The 21,801-nt window shown below is 40.0% G+C and overlaps 1 protein-coding gene across 4 annotated transcripts in view; it reads left to right on the top strand.

Annotated features, from left to right (window-relative positions):
- MPPED2 (metallophosphoesterase domain containing 2) overlaps positions 1-21,801 on the top strand; it is a 175,359-nt gene that overhangs the window by 35,542 nt on the left and 118,016 nt on the right. For all 4 annotated transcript variants that reach the window (XM_072790953.1, XM_072790954.1, XM_072790955.1 and 1 more), the window contains exon 3: positions 12,833-13,014. In XM_072790953.1, coding sequence (XP_072647054.1) covers positions 12,833-13,014 — 182 coding nt within the window. The remainder of the gene's footprint in view (positions 1-12,832; positions 13,015-21,801) is intronic.

The raw sequence follows: 21,801 nt of genomic DNA, 5'->3' as shown, positions 1-21,801 counted from the left end.
AGTTTTGCTTTGGCAAACTCACATCAGAATTCCTGGCTATTCTCACTCTCCTCTGCAGGGTCATGATGGGAATACTTGCCCGGCCATGGGTCCTGCAGCAAACAGACATTTAAGAGTCAGGACAAAGAGAAATTATATTCTAGTCCTGCTGCTGTATTTATTAAAATGGGTTCATGATTCTCACTGTGTTTCCTAACACAGTGACATGCTATAGCATGGCTGGGGGGAAACACAGTAATTTCTTTGGCATCAGAAGCTGATTTGTAGTTGGGGGTTAACAAATCTGGGGGTGACTTTCTCAGGCCACCATTCACCCTCGATACCAACAAGGAGTCACGTTGTCTGTACAGAGCAGTGCCAGCCCTTCTGCTAATCAAGTTTAATCTACCAGCCAGGAGGACTGCTTTCCCACAATGAGCATTTGGAGGCATTGCCTATTAAAATACCGTGTCTTTAGCACTGCCTTGAAAGCAAATCTGAAGGCTTGATCGGGGCTACCGTCTTTTTATTATTATTATTATTGTTGTTGTTGTTGTTGTGATCTGAAAGAGCAAATGATAGGGGATTGAGAAGGGGTCTGGTTCAAACTTAACATGCCCCCTTGGTCACCCCTCCCTAAAAGATGATTTAAAAACAGGCACTGAGCCAGAGAATTTTCAAGGCTAACTTTCTTACGTGGAAGAGAAAAATTATTGCAATGCCCTTTAGCTAAGTACACTCACTTCAGCCTTTATGGATGGCAGCGGTCACGTGTTCACCTCTTCGGGAGGAAGAGAGCTTGAAACAATCACACAGCAGAACCTCCGGAGACTGGGGGCGGGATGACATCTGATAGTAGGGCACAGGGAGTACCTGTAAGGTTTTTCAGGTGTTTTTTTTTTTTTTTTCTTTTTTAAAGGAGAAGGCTTTTTGAGAAGTTATTTTCCTGCCAAAAAACTAAAGCATTTCTAACCTCCTTTCCATCTTATCCATCATTGCTCTAGCAGAAAGAGCTAGCTGGCATGCCTGAGTCTTAGCAGAGCTGGAGGCCCTCTGCAGAATGCACAGGTCAGATGACAGGCCCTCTGCAGTTCAGCATTCAAATGGGTGTTATGCAGGAATGAAAAGCAGCAACCAGAACCAGCCAGACATGGGGGATGAAGACTTTCTAGTAAACTTATAGCAAATATTGACTCAGAAGTGAGAATTATCTGAAATTTATTCTTGTCCAAAGTATCCAGGTAAGTCACTGATGAAATAAAACAGGGTATTTCTATTATGTGAGCTATCAGAAAACCAATAGGAGAATGTAGAAATGACATAGAACAAGGCACTGAAAGGAGTTGGGTCTGGCCAGGATGAGAACAGAGAGGAATTGGATTTGTGTGTTATTTTCATGGTTGCATAAAAGACAGAATAAGAGCGAGAGAGAGAGAGAGAGAGAGAGAGAAAGTGAGAGAGAAAGAGGGAGAGTTTACACTAAATGAAATGAGAGTTTACACCAAATAATACGATGTATAAGTTTGGCTCCTTTAAAATGTGGTGTTATACCCTTGTTCCCAGTGGGTACCTGAACTAGTGTGAGCATGTAGTCATGCTGGTTTGGTTTCTGGATTTCGTGAAAATTGGTATCTGAATCATGCATTCCTACCTGGCTTTAGCAGTCTTTATACAGCTGTGATGGAGAGAGCTACAGGCTTTAACAACTTTAGGAAAATTCAGATCACTTTACAAATTCAGCATCTACCTGGGAATTGCCTTCTTGTAGATTCAGCTCTCTGACTTACCTTCCTCACCTTCATACTTCTCAATTTAAACAAAACAAAACAAAGCAAAACACAATTCCTTTTATGTCAAATGACATTATTCTCTGCTTGGTGACCTCCTTAGTATCTTTTAAGACCCAGATCAGATGTACTCACTTTGTGAAGACTTCACCATCCCCAAATAGAACTAATTTCTTTCTTCAGTATTTCTCATAGAAGAACCACAATAACAATGGCTAACGTTTATTGAGCGCTTACTAGGCACCAGTCCCTATAAGCAGTGGTTCTTAATCAACTTTGTGAGGCAACTCCTGCTCTCATCCCTAGCTTACAGATGAGATGTACAAAAGGCTTAGAGGAGTTTAGTAATGTGTGCAGGGCCTCAAACCTAGGCCTAGGGTCTAAGCCTAGGTCTTGTTGATGTTCTAAGTGACATAAATGATCCCAGAAGTGACCTCTTCATCACTGTGTTCTCTCTTATTCTCCTTCCTCCCATACCTATATAGGTCTATAAAATGTATGGTCACATTGATTACAGTTTTGTATGTACACCCTCCCAAGCACAAAAAAAAAAAAAAAAAAAAAGATTCAAGGTGGTAAAAATGGCATCTTGGTTACCCCTGTTGAAGAATAATCCTTTAAAATCCTGACTCATATGGATATGAAATGAACACTTGTTAAAATTTTTGTTTAACTCACTAATAAATGAGGGAACCAAGAAATTTGTTATAATGGGTTCACGAGAATAACAAATTTATATGGATTGAAAAAATGTTGGGATGAATCTACAAATGGATTCAAAACTAGAGAGGGAGTCCACTGAACCTCCACTGGACAGAACTTACTTGCAACTACAGATAAGAATTATTTGCATTGCTTTTATTTATCTGCAAGTGACCAAGTTGTAAAATAGCCAAAGGCTAAGGCATTTATCCCTATGGGATCAGATAATGCCCAGAGGTTTCAGCATTCCATTCAGTGGGTGCTCATCCCAACAGTACTGCATAGCAAAGGGCTTAAGCTCCTGATTTCGACAGGTTCCAAATCAAGAGTCCCAAGCTTAATGTGGGATCTTAAATAAAATTTGGAGTATACAAAAAGGACATGCATATGGGTGTGCACTGGCACACACGTTATGCAGAGATCTTGAAAGGATTCAAGATCATAATATAGGAAATAATATAGGAAATATAGGAAAACCCCTGGCACATAATAGATACTGCTAAATATTAGGTGTTATTTTTAGTGATATAATGTCTAACATATAGTTGTTGCTTAATAAATGTTTGTTGAGTGACAAAATAAGGAGTGGACAAACTCTTTTCCATAAAGGTCCAAATAGTCAATATTTTAGTCTCCCATCAGGTCCGTACCTTGGACACACCAACCTTGTGATAATCATGGGGAAATGTAAACTATGACATACTCTACCAAGGTAATAAATATTCATTTCCACAGGGAAGAAAGTTCTCCGTGGCTTCTTCTGTTCCATTAATTGTTGAGCTACTTGTAAGAGGTTAAACCTTGGAAACCTTGGCTTTATGAGTTGGAATGGTAGAGAAAGACAGTAGAATTTGTTCCCCTTTAGCAGAGTTTTAATAAGATATATATATATATATATATATATATTTTTTTTTTACTTAGTTAGACCCAACACCTCTTCATGAATGTCACCCCAACATTTAAAAAATTAAATGCCGGGCAGCCCCGGTGGCTCAGTGGTTTAGTGCCGCCTTCAGCCCAGGGCCTGATCCTGGAGACCCAGGATTGAGTCCCACGTTGGGCTCCCTGCATGGAACCTGCTTCTCCCTCTGCCTGTGTCTCTTCCTCTCTCTCTCTCTCTCTCTCTCTCTCTCTGCCTCCCATGAATAAATAAGTAAAATCTTTAAAAAAAATTAAATGCCTTATTTTTGATATCTCTTATGGTTCTTTCTGCTGGACTGAGCCAGATGAGGACGCTTTCAGGTGCACCAGTATTTGCAAATGACCCACACTTTGTTTTTGACGTTGTAATTGTAATTATTGATGTGAAAAAAAAAGTGTGCTCCGTTTGAGGACAATCTGCTCTTATACCTGGGTGGGTTGTATTGCATGAGAAGAAGGAGGATGGCCGAAGGACAGAGCAGACACTGAGCAGACAGCTTGGGGCAGAGCCACCTAACTAGCCTTGCACCTTTGCCAAGGCTCAGTTTCCACATTTGTAAAATGGGGGGAGGACAGGGGCTACCTACCACAAGGATTAGATGAAAACTATTATGTGAAGGGCATCACATGGTGCCTGGCTTCTAAATGAAGGCTGTTGCCATTGCTTATTATTATTACTGTTGTTATTTTCAACCAAAGAAGTTTATATCTGTAGCCCGGTGTCTTAGTTTGGGTGGCTATAACAAATACCACAGAGTGGGTGGCTTAAGCAACAGATACTTGTTTCTCATAGTTTCAGAGGCTGGAAATTCCATGGTCAGGGCGCCTGCCAATTTGTTGAAAGCCCCTCTGTGGCTTCTAGACGGCTACCTTCTTGCTCTGTCCTTACACGGCTGAGGGAGAGATCATCTTTCTCGTGTAGCTTTTTATGAGGTCACTAGTCCAATTCATGACCTAACTACCTCCCAGATGCTCTGTGTCCTAACACTGTCACATAAGGATTCATTAGGGGTGTTCACAAATTCAGTCCATAGCACTAGATCAATGATTAAAGTGTGGAGAGGATGGAACCCACGGGGGAGTTAATAGTGTAGGTCATTGTAGTTCATCTGTGGCTCCATCTCTGATCCTCATTGCAGTCTACTCAGGATGGCTTCTGGTTTAATATCATCAGGTTTCTACTGCTCTTTCCATACCCTCTCCTTTCTACCTTTCCATCTTTCTATCCCCCGCCCCCACTTCCCTTCACATCCTGCACAAAGCCTCAGTTTTCCCAAAAGCCTGCTTTCTTTTTGGCCCCCTGCACCTCTCAGTGCGTGAGGGAGGAAGATATTTTCCACGGCCTTTCAGGACTGGTTCGGGCCCCAGCATCTGGCTCTCTCTGGTCTGGCTTCCCCAGTCCACATGGCCTCTCAGACCTTCCACTGCTCACTGTCTTGTGACTGCCCCAGCCACACCTCTTTACTCTGAGGTCCCTACACATGCTAAGTGCTTCCACATTGCTCCTCCTGTTGCCTGAGTTTCTAAATCCTATGTTTGTTGAAATCCCAATTCAAGTTCCAACGTTAGGCCACTCCTTTTCTGCCTGAGTTTCTAAATCTTATGTTTGTTGAAATCCCAATTCAAGTTCCAACGTTAGGCCACTCTCATGCTTCTTTCTGAGCCTAAGATCCTTTGTCCTGAGCATTTGAAATTGGCCTATTACCTTGTCCTTTGCCCACTGTAATGTCCCCTGTCCTTTTTCCTAGCCTGCAGGCAGGGCCAGGCATTTTTCACTCCACAGCACCTCACAGAGCCTTGATTATAACACTTTGGCTCACTCTTTTAAAAGCCACCTGTAAAAAAAAATAAATAATTAAAAAAAATAAAAGCCACCTGTTTAAATGTTGTGAAATGACTAAATGAGCAGAAACCAGGCATGCAGGTCAGCATTTGATGAATTAATGGACAGATCAATTGGAGGATCCTTGAAGGAACCCTCCTTATTGCTTCTTTGTCCTTCTAGACCTATCATGGCACCTGGCACACAGGTAGGCGCCTAAGAAATTGGGTGTTAGGGATGGGATCCCTGGGTGGCTCAGCGGTTTAGTGCCTGCCTTTGGCCCAGGGTGCGATCCTGGAGTCATGGGATCGAGTCCCGCGTCGGGCTCCCGGCATGGAGCCTGCTTCTCCCTCCTCCTGTGTCTCTGCCCCTCTCTCTCGCTCTCTCTCTCTCTCTCTCTCTGTCTATCATAAATAAATAAATCTTTAAAAAAAAAAAAAAGAAAGAAAGAAATTGGGTGTTGACTGAATGCTTGACCGAGTGTACGGAGTAACAGGCGCCCAGTACCGTGTCACATGCCTTCTTTTTTCTCAGATGCAAGGCCACTACCCAGAATTGTAAGCCGATTAACTTGGTTGTTAGGTTAGAAGAGAGGGAAACATTTAACTCTGGGTAGTACATCTCCAGTGAGATATTTATGGCCCAACGATGTGCCAGCTGAGAGGCTTAAGCGGCTCATAGAGTCGCTAGCCTGACGGGCACTAAAACACCTGGAATGGCATTGGTAGGAAGACCATGAATTCATAGCAGATTCAGTGCTCAAAGAATTAAATTGTTACCACTTAATATTCATCGAATGTCGGCACTGTACTTCTGCACTAGGAAAAAATAGACGAGACATACTTCGTGCAGTGGGCTTTGTTAGCTATAATTAGTTGCTGATAGAACAGTGTTGATACAGCAGTTCAGCAGTTAAAGAAAAGCAGTGCCCTTGGTACAAATGTGAATATATTTATACATCTGGTTCTGTTATGCTTACTTACTGTGTTTCAGCACCATTACTGTTCCCCGGGCATGATGGCTAAACTAGAATTTCGCCAGCTCATAGTTTTAGAAAAATGAGAACAGCCCCACTTCTGACGCAACTTAGTCAAATCACATGCCCTTTAATTTTTGTTTTGTTGTGGTAACTGGAATTCTGGCCTTGCTCTCTTTTACACTAGATCTCCCCGGAAGCCTTTTCTACAGTCCTACGTTGCAATTTTACTTCTCTTTCCATATAAAGTCTCGCTAATTCGGATTATATTTGCATGGATCTGGACTGCGTTTATCTTTGCACTGTCTGGGAAAGCAGAGAACAAAATCGCAAAGAGAAAGGACATGTTTTAAGCTACTTAAGAGACCGCGTTATCTCTGAAGCCTTAAACAATAGTGGTGTAGAAACCACGCAGCTAGCCATGTGGGGGGGTCACTGGGTCTTGCCCCTCTTTCTACGCTTAAAGGAGGAAGAGTCTGGAAGAGAAGTGACTTGCCCAGGGTCACATAGCTAAGTGATGACCAGTGAGTAAAAGTGCAGGAGCTCCTGGACTTTACAAACAGGGCTTTTTAAACAAAACAAAACAAAACAAAACAAAACAAAACAACAACAACAAACCAATGAGGCTCATCTTTCAACTAATGTAGTCCTTTTAAAGAGACATGTATTTGGAAATATTTACAATCAGTGTGCACATGTGACTTGACGTACCTGAGAAAGAGGAACGCTTTTAATTTCTACCCACATCCTAAAAAATCAAACTTTTATATTGCTCACTTCCCCCAACATACTACAATTGCGGATTGTTCTGAGCTTTTAAGAGATTCCGTTTGATTAGATAACTTACACGAGAATTTGAAGGCATTAGAACTTGGATGTTTTCGATAGTGAACTCCACTAATTCTAAGCAGACTCTCTAAATCTTGATGGCTACCAGAGTTTAGGCGACTTGTTAGCATCTTATAATTTTTATCTTTTTTTATTCTCCAAGTGCCAGCATCTTTTTAAGCTTTAGAAATTGAGTGGGTGGAAAAAGAAATTGGAACTTAGGAACTCTGAGTTCTAGTTCTTTAGAGTGGAAAACTTTTAAATCGTACTACTTATTTCAGTGTGTAGTTTATTTATTTTTATGTGTAGTTAAAACATAAAGCCAACCTATCTCCCTCATGAATTCATAAATGACATTGTTTAGGGCAAAACTTAAGTGTGTGTATATATATATATATATGTATATATATACACAATAGGACTTTTAACAGAAACCACAAGTAGCAGTGTGAGTAAGCAGACCATGAAGAAGATATTCAGAGAAGTAGGATCTCTAAAGCCTCTTTCAATATAAAATTTTATGATTTTACTAACTTACACCCGGTATTTAGATTCCATTGTTTCTGCTGGTGGGCTTTGCATACCTTTAGCAACCAGTACACCTAGGGTGGATATAACTTCAGCTTTCATACCACCTAAATTTTCTGGGTAAAAAAATGAAAGCTTTAATGTCACACTGGAAAACTTTTTAGAGATAGTCAGTAGAATGCATAAAAAGCAGCAGGATTTTCAAGTGGAATGGGGATGGTAAATACACTTGATTCCTGTTAAAATGCTTTGTAAGGATAATATTCTATTCTCACACTGAATTGTAGGCTAATTGTGTACACAAGGCTTTTCCTGCACACATGGTCTAAAGAAGAAATCCATGTCATAACAAATGACATGATAACAGCTTTTATGAAGATCTATCAATGGGGCTTGCAACACTGTATGAATTTGTTATTGGGAAAAATAACAGATATTGTCAGAAGAGTATTCCATAGTGGAAGCGGTAATGTTATCATATTTTTATGGGTAAAAAAATCTCTAATGTGTCAAGACTGAATAAATGAGAATGGTTTATTTGTTTGAATATGCAATGAGATATGTAAACACTTGACAGCCAAGCTCTAAGAACAAGATTTGAGGGTTGGCACAAAACTTGGAGACTGTTCAAGAAGACGATTTGATGAAAGTTCCTCTCTGAAGGACCACCAGTGTGCCCAGCATGGTCGTCTCTCCATTGCCCCTAACAACATTTGTCTTTGATACGCAGCTCTCGGGCCCATGAATTCACAAGCCCATGAATTCTAACACCTCACAGGGAGGCGTTCAGACCAATCATATCATATGGAGGAGGAGACCAGCTGGGCTCCGAGGGCCCTGGAAATCTTAATACACAAGAGAATGTTGAAGAAACTGGGCTCCTCTATTAGAGTGGAGAAGATATTAGGGGGTTATAATACTTGTCCTCAAATATTTGAAGAGCCATCAAAGGAAAAGGGGACTGGATTCTTATTCTCTGGTATTTCAAATGCAGAAAGTTAAGATTAAGGATGAAAGTAGGAGGAAGGAAATAATTGCTTTGATGGTGGGGTATGTGTTCAGACAGTGTCCAGTGTTGTGTATGTGACCTCCTTGAACTCTCAGAAAGTCCCTGTGTGGCAGCTGTTACCTCCTTGTAACAGAAGAGATGGAAATCAGAGAAACTACAAGATATTACTTCTACTAATAATAGCAAAAATAATACTACTTAGTGAAACAAAAATTGCTTATTGAGTATCTGCTGTGTCAGGCTGTTCTAAATGCTTCTAGTACATGACACCTGTTTTTATCCTCAGCAATCCTATGAGAGAGGTACTATTTTTATATCCATTTTATTGGTGAGGAAACTAAGACACAGAGGTTGAGCCCCTTGTTTGGTGTCACACTGCTAAAAAATCTGCAGCAAGAGTCAAAGCCAGACAGGCCAGTATACTTCACTCTTACATCATTCTGCATCTTTGCTCTCGGAGCATGTGCTATGTGCCAGACCCAGTCTTTGAGAGTTTCTATCCTCATAGCATCATAGCATATTAGGCGTTCCTATTCCCATTTTACAGATGAGGGGAAATAAAAAATGAAGCCCCAAAGGATGAAATGACTTGCCAGAAGCAAATACCTCAGCCAACACTGTTAGTTTTTCGGGCTCTGGGCCAAGTCTCTTTGGACCGTGAGCTTTCTGTGCACTTGCAGAGGTGTAGATCTTGAATCAGAAACTTTAGCAAGAAGAACTATGGCAAACCAGAACTAGATGGAGTGGGTGTGGAAAGAGGAGGAAACTCAGGATCTCTCCTCAGGAAACCTTGGGAAGAAGACTTGGGTGTCAGTTAGGCAGAAATGAGGTAGGAAGGATTCAAGCTTCATACAAAGCATTGAACGCAATGCCTTTTAAAATTTTGTCCAGCTCTGTGATTTTATGATGCTCTGTTTTCTTCTCATCTTCCCAAGTCATCTTGTTTTCCCCTGGGTGTGCTCAAATGTACGTGCAAATCTCACTGTGATATTTGAATCTGGCTCTGGGGGTTAGATCGCCATGGTAAGATACTCACTTGCTAGCATACTTGACATGATGCCTTAGGGGAAATGGTCGATCATTTGAGAAGTCAGCAGCATAAACAGTAAGCAGTGAAGTTAACTAAGAGGGAAAATGTAGTCTGTGGGTCTTCCCATGATGTGAACAGGTCGATCTTCTAAAGGTTGTTGGGGTCTCCCTTAGGCATGCTGTTACAGTGAAAATATTTGGCTGCCTGGACTTTCATTTTCAAAGCATTTACCAAATGCCCAATTTGGAAATAGTAGTTTCCCGAGGGTTGTCTCAACTTTAATTATATCTGCTGCAACTTGCCTAATCTACTTGATGTCTTATTTTCAAGTCTGAATGTCTTTGGGTGGAAATGTCTTCCTTCCTCTGAACCTGGGGTAACATTTGTCATGTTATCCTGCAGCGTGGCTCTGACATGCTGTTCTGTTTTGGCTCCTGAAACCATCTCTTGCCTTGTTTTGAGTCCTGTGGGTAACAAAGGACATCAGTGTCTCTGGGTCCGAGGATGTATATAAATTCTCTATTTGCCTCTTTATAACTCTTCCTTCCCCAAGCCTCTACCTTGAATGTATCCTCCGTATCTCTCTTAAACATTTACCTAATTTGCTTTGGTGACATCAGACTGGTGATATTGGTGTGAGCCTTTTCTGACAGTCTTCCTGTGTACTTCTGACTCGTTATTTCAGCTCAGATCTAGGGTGATGCATTTTCTCCCTTTTCCCTTTCCCCTCTAATTTTCTATTCCTTGGCCTTTCTTTCACTGTTAATTCTGTTGGACATTTAAATGTTTCTCTGGAGGAGGTGGGAAGGTGGGGAGGGAAGTGGAAGCCACTTAAAATTGACTGGTATTCCAATCAGTAACCTCAGAAAATTATTGTCCAGTCTAGAACTAAGATGGGAAACAGATTATGTACCATGTGATGATTTGCTTCTCTAAACCGAGTAGAAGTTACAGAATAGGGGCCTATTCATAATAAGGGATTTATATCTGTGCTGCTACTTTCTGTCTGATAAATTCAGAGTGATAACTATAATGCTTGTCCCTCTGATAAACTCCGATGGATCTGTAGAGGATTTTGATGGCCGTAGTTGTGCCTGTAGCTCAACTGAGTTACAGAAAAGAGAGGAACTAGGACAGTGTCTGTATATTACCATTAGATTGAGAACTAGAAAATGAAGATATATTGATATGTGTGTGTATATACATATATATATATTTGAATTATTCATGTATTTAGAATTCCAGTGGTTGATATTTATTTAATTTTCATTCAAATGTTGGTGGATTAAGTATCAATGTGCACAGTCTCATTCCAATGAGCATCTTAACTTTTGACATGGGAACAGAATATTATTATCACTTTGGCTTTTCCCTTCCAGTCTGCTGCAGAGAACAGTCATTCATTCTCTCGGGAAACTACTTTTAGAAGACAGGAGATATTAATGAGACTGGAACCACTAAGACTGAGTATAATAGAATCTCAGTAATGGAAGGGAAGACACCAAACATTTTTATGTATATAGAAAAGTCAACATCGGATATGATCAGAAGGGTTTCCAGGTTACTCATGAGATCTCAGTGTATTAGATCTCTGTATCTAATATCTATCTCCATGGTAATAGCATTATTAATTTCTAACCTTTACAGGAAAAATTCATTAATTTTTTGCAGAAGTTAAACTTTCTTTTTGGGTTTCCAATTAGACCCACCACGTTAACCAGTTCACCGCTCCTCCTCCATCCTCTCTCTTTTCTCTCCTCTTGCTTCCTTTCTTCCTTCTTCTTTTCCTTCTTCTGTGACAATGAGAAAATTATGCTAAAAGATTAACTGTTAAAGAAATGCGAGACTACCCGGGTTGTATATCCATGTCATTTATTCTCCTCACTAAAATTTCCATTGCTAAAACAAATCATTTCTTTAAAAAAAATAATAAAACGTGGAAAAAAGAAAGAAAAATTAAACAAAGCCGGTAGAGGCAGCACATATAGGGGCTCTCGTGTTGAGCTTCCACTGTGCTCTCTGCTGCATGTTAACGATCAGGGGAGGGGCTGTGACATGAAATATTGTTCCTTATTTAATGTTTCACACTCTCATCTCTGCATTGCATATTTGCCTCTCTTGTGACCTTCTCTTTGCCTTTATAACTGCTTATTTTCACCCATAATCCAAAAGAAGTGTACATTCCTACAGAGAAATTAAAGGAAGCTGTCAGTGTAGAGTTAATATAGTTAAAGCATCCTTAACTCTGCTACAAACCCCTTAAATAATTAAAACTGTATGCTTGAAGAGTCAGATTTGCATTTCTTTACCAAGTTTATTTAGCACACTTTGTTACACTCAATTAAATGAGACGGTTCTGTTTCATTTTCTTTGCTTCGGGTTGATCATTTTGCCTTTTGATTCGTATGCCCTAGTGTAATTTCACAGTGCTTAGGTCTCTAAAACTATACATATATTAATGCATATGTAGAGCTATACACACCCATTAAAAGGCTTACTATTTGTACTGAATAGAATCTTTGCCCAAGGCATTTGAGCGTAGCAAGTCCTCTAAGGTGTAACTGGGACTGCAGGTAATTCATTGTGGTGAAGAGGAGCTTGACAAAGTTCTTTTTAACGTTCAGTGTTTTTAAGTCCTGTTATTTTGGCATCACCTTCTCTCCCCACCGTTTGATTTGTGAATCACTTAGCAAAAACAAGAAGATACAGGTGTTGAATGGTTGTGGAAAGGAAATTAAACATAAGTACTACCTATATCTTCCACATCTCGGTTGGCAAAGCGCGTGCAGAGTGTTCTCCGTAAATTAGTTCACTGCTTAAGTTATGCATGTTTAAGAAGGAATAAATGTAGTTATCCATTTCTTAATGAGTAGTGGGATCAATTGGAGCATGATGAGAGAAAATAGCATAATTTTGCTTCCCCAGTTGGGGTTCGATATCCCTAAACTTCACCATTAATCACTCTATCAGTTTCCTGGGTTGATTCTGATTCTCCATGTAAGATGTTCTTTCCTTTTCATTCTCCTAACAGGTAAGTAAGCCTTTTTGAATTTGCTTAATGGAGTTGTAGATGGGCAATGCTTTCTCCTTTGTATCCCACCCAACGTCTCCCTTGTTACAACGGGCCCTTCTGCCCTTGCATCAGTTTGTCTGGGTGCGTTCACAGGTAACAGTCGATATGTATATGCAATGACAATTACAAGGGTTCTAATATATTTAACTGTTATGGGATCTGTTATGTCTACTTTAGGGTCGACCCCATCCCATATGACACTCCAAAACCAGCGGGCCACACGCGGTTTGTCTGCATCTCAGACACACACTCCAGAACAGATGGTATCCAGATGCCTTATGGGGACATCCTTCTCCACACAGGCGATTTCACCGAGCTGGGACTGCCCTCAGAGGTTAAGAAGTTTAATGACTGGTTAGGTAAGGAATGATTGCGTTCTGGTGCCCCCAATTAACCTTTCCCGTCCGAGTGTCACTCACTGCGTCCTAATTGAATTAGAGCACTTGGAAGCCAGCTCAGCCATTTCTCGTATGATATGCGGTGGTGTCTAGCTTTAATCCAATTCTGTTAATTAAAGATGAATTTTTAGATATTTAATTTTACTGTGCATCCTTTCAGTGCCTGGCCTCAGAGGCTCTGGGGCAAAGGGACGGAAAGCTTTGAAACCCATCTCATCTCACTCATGCTGCTTTAATGAGGGCATTCATTGGCACACATGAGACCTAGAATCATATTTTTAATTCATTGGCTCTGCAATCTTTCCCAGATATTATGAGCAAAGATGTACAAATGACCTACTAGTAAGAGAACATTTCTAAGAAATGAAGGAGGAGGAGGATGTAAAATCCTGCGAAGGGACGGTCCTAGCACAGTGCTGCTTGAGGGCAGCTTTCCTAAAGGGAACCAAAGGAAACCAAAGGGTGTCCTAAAACCCCTGAAATGCTAAGTTATCCTGCTGTAAAGCTCCCCCAACTTGGAATATGAAACCACCCTAGATACACCAAGCAAAGGATAATGGCAACTTTGTGGTTACTGTAGAGGCACCTGCAGGTCAGGGGTATGGAAAAATATTGGCTTCTGGGTCAGACAGTTGCCAAATATTAGCATTACAAGGCAATCATGGGGTTATTCATAGCTAGATTTGATGACACATCTTTTTAAAGAAATCCTCTTAGGTGAGGGAAAGAAGGCAAGGGTTCTGAGATTTTAGAATCTCTAAAGACACTAAAGAATTATATAGTAAAAAGCAGAAATCACTCCGGAAGAATAATGTCATGAATAATATGTCAGCCAATAAAAATCACTCAGGAGATTTAGGCAGAAAGTTTAAAATTCATTTTTCATCAAACTAAAAAGCAGGGGCTGAGAAATTTTTAAATAATTGATGAAATGATAAAATGTCTGTGTTAATGGAAAAACAGCATTTATTACCCACAGTTAAAATATTTTTAAAAATAAGCCTAGCTACTAACATAACTATTTTGAGTTTTCCTGTGACCTTGCACAGCTATCCACATTTTATATAGTTAACCTCAGAGTGTGCATCTGCTCTTTTACTTCTGGCTATTTTCATTGAATAGTAAGTATTGACATGATTTTCAGGGGCTTTGCATAATTTTCATGTTCATCCTTTTAGCAACATGACTTTAATATTGTTCTATGTTTTTATTTAATAAGGCATTCCTCTAAAAATGAATATTGATATTGATAATTTTTCCTCTGATACCTAGCACTGAAATTTGCATTTCCACTTGTGTATGTCTTTTTGCTTCTATTGACTTATTACTCAGGGTGAAGCACTGCATGAGTTAAATTACTAAGTAAAAGGATATGAAATTCTTTATGGTTTTTGCTGTGTATTGGCATCTTGCTTTCCAAGGGGATTGTAACTGTGTATTTCATTAACAATGAATGGATCTACCAATGTAAGCATGATTTCGGCTGTATTGGATATTGAAGCTTTATATTTTGTGCTGTTTTAATAGTTATTCAGTCCTCTCATGTTAAACAGCGGGATACCTTAAATAACATTCAGCGTAATCTCATTTTTATAGATAACTCAGAGATAGAGAAGTTAAGTGACTCTCTCAGAGTCTCCTTGTGGCAGACCTGGGCCTATAATCCAGATCTTTTCACTTCTCTTTTGCCTTTGTAAAATTGGGTTTCAAGTACTATTGTCTCTTAATTTTAGCAACTTTTATTTATGAACTGTTAGTGGGCAAAATTACTTGAGCTTGAATCTTGACAGTTGTAAATTGTTCTGTGAAACTGAATCTCAATGCAGAAATGGTCTTGCTGCCTTGACAATGTTGATTTGTAAAGAAAGGGAATAGCACTGTGGGAAGTGTTTATAGAAGTACAAGACAGGATAGATCCTGGTTATAATCTTGTTTAGCCACTGACCTTGGGCAACTGAGTTAACCTCTCTTTTCCCCTTGGTTTCCCTCTGCAGAACTAAGGATTAATACTACCTGTCTTTCTGGATTGTTGTGCAGATTAATCAGTAAATGATTGCTGCTAGTAAGTTTTTGTGGGCCATTAATAACTGAATGGGGAATGTGGTGAATGGACCATCAACAGATATTTAAAGGGTAAAAACAAGAAGAGGTCAGAGGAGTTATTTAGTAGATTAGAAGTAAACACTGGGAGATTTTATAAGGGAAAGTACTCTGTAAATGGAAATGTGCCGTAACTAAGGAAATAAAATGATAAGGAAATAAAATGCTAAGGTCCAGTTGCACGGTCAGTTCCTTTTCTTCTCATTTCCCCTCTGATCTGTGTGGCAGAAGTCAGAGGCCTCAGAAGGGGGTGTAGAACATGAGGCCAAAGGGAGCCCCTGGGATATGGATGAAGTTGGGATCCCATAGGGAAGGACCAGAATAGCTCAGTTACCCTGGCAACCTTATGGTGCTCTGAGAGTGAGAGATGATGTGAGATTACACTCTACCACTTGGTTTAACAGGAGCCTCTCACCTGAAGAAAGTGCTTTAGCAACAGTTGCCAGATGACCTAGTAGAATAGAGTCAGGGGTCAAATCTGTCTAGGGCTTTTGTCGTAATAGGGCGTCCAGCTCTCACTGGCATGGGTCTTTACAGATTTTGGAAGGTACTTCAAGTTCAGTGAATTGATTTCTATCTTTCTTCTCTAGATTGTCCTGATTATTATTAGAAACAATCTGACCATCCCCCCGGGCTCCTTTTTCTCCCAACAGGTTAATCTGTTTCTACTACAGGCCAGGCATTCCTTCTGTCCCCAAGTCATTCCCCTAAAGATACAAATGTTATCCCATTTTCCAGATGGGGAACCTGAAGCTCAGTTGGGGTAACTTACCCAAAATCATGTAACAAATAAGCTCAGAGAGGTTATCAGAGAAATCCATTCAGGTTCGCTTGACTAGTCAACCTGAAGTTGTCCAACCTCAAAGTATGAGCACTTTTCTGTTACCACTCTGAGCTATTATGAATGGCCTCGAGCAGCTGGGAAGCTTGCAGTTTAGGCTTGAACTAAAACACAGTAGCTTCCAGCAGTTTCATGTGGAAGTTGAGTAGCTGTTGGACCACGTGCTGTTATTTGAAAGATATATTTAAGTCCCTGCCTGTCTTGAGTCTCACCCTGACCTACCAGCTGCAGGGCCTGGGAATCCCATCATGACTTCCCTGTTAGTCCAGAAATGATGGGTCCTGGTTAATTCATACATAGGCCATCTGGCAGGTGTAACACAGAAAGTTATTAATACAAAGTGATTTATGAGATAAGCTAGCACAGCATAGGGTCATAAGAAGATAGAGCTCAAACTAGGTGGTATGGTCAGACTTGGAAAGGTAGTATATCGTGTAAAGATTATAAACAGCTGGAAGGAGTCAGTTTTGAATTCCCTACCTTTGATAGTTGCTTAAACTCTTGAGCCTTTGTTTTCTCTTTTGTAAAATGGGTGTCATAATAATAACATACCCTATGATAGTTGTGCATATGTACTCTGTGGTAAAGCTTGGACCATTCTTAGCATAGCCCTGGCCTGTGGACAATTTTCAACAACTAGCATAGAGGAAGACAACAGAGCCAGAGGCAAAAAGTCCAAAAAACAGACACTAGAAGGGGCTGGCACCATGGAGTTAAAGAGAGATTTAGACTCTAAGAGGGAGCCCCAAAGGGTATTACGAGTAGAAGCTGAAAACAAGCCTCCCTTACTGGACAGAATGCTAGGACATTAGAGGCCTCCACTTCTCTCCTCATTTGAGAGAAGGGGAAACTGAGATTAGAAGTTAAATAAATTATCCAGGGTCACTCAGATAATAGATGGCAACATAGAGACTAGAACTTGAATGACAAGGGAGGTTGAATGAACATGTACTATCTATGGGTGGTAGGTATACCAGTTCCCCGCTCCCCCAATTACATGTATCGTTCATGTTGTCCTCACAATAACTGATGAAGTAGTTCCTGTTATTTATAAGTAAGCTGTTAGTTTCTTCAATACGTATGAGGAAACCAAGCCTTGGTGAAGTTCCTTTATCTATGATCATAACAACTAGAAGGTAACCTCAGGATTTGAACCTGGGTCCATCGGACTCCATTTCCTGAGCGTGTCCTCCTGTCTTTCTCTATTTGCAATGGGGGGCTTAGGATCCCTGCTGGAGGGACTGTATCCTGGGTAAAATAGTGGTTCTTTGAATAACTGCCTCCTTTGACACACACACTCACACATACGGATGCTGACTGGTCTAAGGTGGTTTACGTCATGTTATAACAGTCTTATGGCACAGCCTCTTGAATAGGAGTTGGCTGTTGGCGGGACATTGTGAGGTGGGGAAGCATTCTTACCATTTGGTGTGGCTGATTCCAGTGGCAGTGAATGACAAGGAGGTAAATATCCATAGAGAATTCTGAAGATGAAGCCGGCACATAGGCTCCAAGGGATGTCTAAATTATGTTGTGGCATTAGCATTCCAATGCACTCATCTCAGTCCTTGAAATGAATAGCCACTGACTGGAGCCTGAAAATCTTTTCTTTTGTGGGCCAGTCTCTCCCACTTGTGAACCCTTGAATTAAAAAAAAAAAAAAAAAAACAGTTATAGTCTGACAGCTGCTGCTGTTGCCCCACTGGCCCCTTTCCTCTGAAATCTCTGCTGTGGGTCGGAGGATGCAACTTTGAATTTCTATCTGCCATCCTGAGGGAGCCACCAGAATCCTGCTTCTTACTTCTCCCAAGTCTGGCTGACCAGACACCCGAATCCTTGATACCACAAACCACCTACCTACCCTTCTTCCTACCCAGCTGCTGCCCATGGGTCTTGAAGGGAATCAGCCCAGGGTCAGAGAGACATGTGGCTTCTTATTGCCAGGTACTGCACGGCTATGGGAAAGAGGGACAGATAAATCTTTCCCAAAGAAATTCTTTTTATGGTGATATTTAGATCCTTTTGTCCCATTAATACATTAGATCAGATATGCTACAGGTATGTCACAGATGAATAGGCTTTGCTGAGCTGACCTGGGATCCCGGCCACTCAACCATTACAGCAGTTTCTTTTTTATCTTGGCACAAATGCATCCTAATCACAGCCTTGGCTTAAAAATAAACTTGCCAACTATAAAATGCTTGCTAGGTACCATGTGAGTATTTTTATTGGTAGTAAATTTTGAACCACTGATAGGCGCAAAGGTACATTTTGTGAGGCATTGGGCCATGTGTGGTCTTCCTTCACTTTGCCCCTGAGTTCTTGCAATCTCTGCCTCTTTGGTATTCTTTACTGTTCTTCACTCTCCACTCGATTTCATCCCTGCTGTCCTCTCACCTTCAGAATGGTTTTGGTAGACTTCTTGATGTGGCATGTGCATATTGCGCGTTCATGGTGGTTCTGTAATTGTTTGCTTGTCTCTTCCCTACCAGACAACGGTGTTGTGCCTAATGAGCACTGTTTGTACACCCAGTTCTGAGTATAGGGCCTGAAACATAGTGCACAAAAATGGTTGTGGAATCATGGAGCGAACGAATGAACATAAAGGTACAAGACTTTTTTCTGCCCGTACTTTGGCTCAAACTTTAAAATTATGTAGTTCCGTATGTAAAATGTCTTTCTTTTTCCTTTCCTTTTGTTTCTCTTTCTCCTCAAAGTATTTATAACACCCAGTTGGCTGTTGTTAATGATATCTACATAACGCGCAGAAATATTTAAAAAGGGTTTGTTGTTGTTGTGTTTCCTATCATAATTAGACAGGGTTCTGGGGTGGCCTGTTGTTTCAGCCTCGAGTTTACATGTGACAGTCTAACCGGTCAGAATCCCTTTTAGCACAGCACTAATGCCATGAACTTTCCATTAGGACTTTTCTTTGGTCTTGGTTGTTATATAATAGCTTTGCGCTTCAGTTTCTCTAGGCCTGAAAGGAAGAATGAAAATGTTCCCAAGGAAAATCTCAAGAAGAAGGTTATTCATATTTGTAGGAGCATTGTATTAGGCATGGTTATAACAGAGTGTGACTGTAACGAACACCACAGATCATAGACATAGAAATCGATTTGGCTTCTTTCACAATAATCAGATTGGGAGACTGTGTCCCTTTTCTAGTGATCTTGCTGTTGGCCCAGAGTTTTGGAGCTGGGTTTTAGGAAAAGCTTTCACAGTCTGGGCTATTTATTTTATTCTTATAGTACATGTAATACATGTCCCTGCCTGATAACTTAGGAAGTAGAGACAAGTGAAAGAAGAAAATAAAACTACCTATGGCCAGAGACAACCACGGTTAACATTTTAGTGTCTTTACAGAAAGTTTTCTATTGATAATTGCACACAAACACACACACACACACCTTTTACCAAAATAGAGATTTATAGTAGTATTGTTTTATTGTGTGTTTTTCATCTTAATATATCACAATTCTCCACATCAATAAATATGGTTAAAGTGCTTTTTCCCCAAAAAAGAATTAATTTTAATATAAATGAGATACACATATATTATAAAAAATCAAGTATTTGATGTGTGCAAAGTAGAAAATATACATCCCTCTACAATCCTATCTTTGGAGTAATTCTTTTTTATTAGGAATGTGAGAGAAATTTTTTGACTTTCTGTTTCTCTTTTGAATCTTCTCAATGGCGGCATTCACCCTTTAAAGGCTTTTTGTCTAATGACTATTTTAAAAAATTATTACAACTATGTGTACTATCCTATAACTTTAAAAAATTTAACACATCATGCTCTGCATTAGCGTAGCAATCTGCTGTGGGTGCACTCTGGTTTATTTAGCCAGATCTCTATTACTGGACACCTGAGATATCTTGATTCTTGTATTATCTGCACTGGTGTGATGAACATCTTTCCCGCTCTCTCTCTGCAAACATCCTTAAGTTATATTTGTAGGATATCTCCCTAGCACGAGAATTGTCGGTCTAAATGATACATAACTTAAAACATGATTTTATGATATATTGTCAAATTTCCCTCTATTAAGATTATAATTTCCCCCAATATTCTCAGTAGTATTTGGAAATTTGTGTCACATGTTTTTGAATGTCTTCAATGGCAGAAAAATCTTCTAAGGGCTTTTTAAAAATGAATACAGACTCTTTTTCTACTGGTGAAAGCTTACATACTCATTGTGGAAAAAATGTAAATCATGGTACAGAAAAATAAAAGATCACCAGTGTATCTTACATTTCACAGATAACTTCTCTTAACAGCTGGCATGCATCCTGTTATGTGGTGTATGAATACATGTGTGTGTGTTAATGTATAAAAAAGACAGTAGGGTATAAAGTTAAGAGTGTGAGTACTGGACTTTGCCTGTGTTTAAATCCTTATTTTTTACTTATTTATTTATCTTTTATTTATTTATTTGTTTGTTTGTTTATTTTCTGTGTTTAAATCCTGATCTCAATATTATTAATTCTGTGATCTTCAATTTATTCATCTGTTAAAGGAGAATTATTAATGCTTAATGTATCTAACCTACAAGAATGGCTGTGAGGTTAGATAATATAACGGATACCCAGTGTGTACAGGTAGTGAACACTCAGTAAATGTTAATTGCTCTATTCCACTACTCAGTGTGCCATTGACTTCACCCTCTCCTGTTGGTGTGTTTCTTTGACTCCCTGGGACAGCAGAACTTCAGGGAAAGTGGCCTTACAGTCTCTTGTGCCACAGTGACCTGCTGGCCTCTGTCTCCTTCACATACACCCCAGACCCAACACACAGAGACAGCTCCTTAGATTCTAATTACCTCTGAACTACTTCCCTTTTCCTATCCGTCTCTTCAGTCTCCTGTCATCTCCCTCCTGTTCTGATCTTGAACCTGGGACGGTCAGTGTTGACTCTCCTTTCCAGTGTCACCACCTGTCGTCCTTCTGGGAACCACTCCTGTGCACTAGCTCCTGTTTTACAGACTCTAGCACACCAGCCTGTAGCTTGGGTTATCAATGGCAGATTCCAATTTACTTTTTCAACTCTTAACACGTAATGGTTTCTAGGCATGGTTGTCACATTTAAGGCTTCTGATTTTTTTTTTTTTAAGATTTTATTTATTTATTCATGATAGACACAGAAAGAGAGAGAGAAAGGCAGAGACAGAGGCAGAGGGAGAAGCAGACTCCATGCAGGGAGCCCGACGTGGGACTCGATCCCGGGACTCCAGGATCACGCCCTGGGTCAAAGGCAGGCCCTGAACCGCTGAGCCACCCAGGGGATCCCCTTCTGATTTTTTTTTAAAACCATACAAATTGTTAGGCATTGGAGCTTGTGACATGGACAAGTTGAGATATGCCATTTTGAATAAAAAATAATGATACTACATAATGGCCATAAAATAAGTCATGGGAATGTAATGTACAACATGCTGTGACTATGGTTAAGAATACTGTATGCTTTAATATAGTTACATGATACAGTGGAATATAATAAAGCAGAATGTAGTATAGTGCAATCCTATATACTTTAGGATACTTATATACAAGTATTACATATTTGAAAGTTGCTAAGAGAGCAGACCTTAGAAGTTCTCATCACAAGAATAAAATTTTGCACCTATGTGTGGTTACAGATGTTAGCTAGATATATTGAAGTGATCATTTTGCAATATGTACAAAAATATCGAATCATTATGGTATATACTGAAACTAAAATAATGTTATATGTCAATTATACTTCAGTAAGAAAAATAAAACCAAACAATGGTGTGACACAGTACTCTCTAGTGAAATGCCTT

Source organism: Canis lupus, chromosome 21 (genome assembly GCF_048164855.1).
Source record: "Canis lupus baileyi chromosome 21, mCanLup2.hap1, whole genome shotgun sequence".
Lineage (NCBI taxonomy): Eukaryota > Metazoa > Chordata > Mammalia > Carnivora > Canidae > Canis > Canis lupus.
Note: the sequence above shows the minus strand (reverse complement) of the source record. Positions and strands in the feature narration are given on the sequence as shown.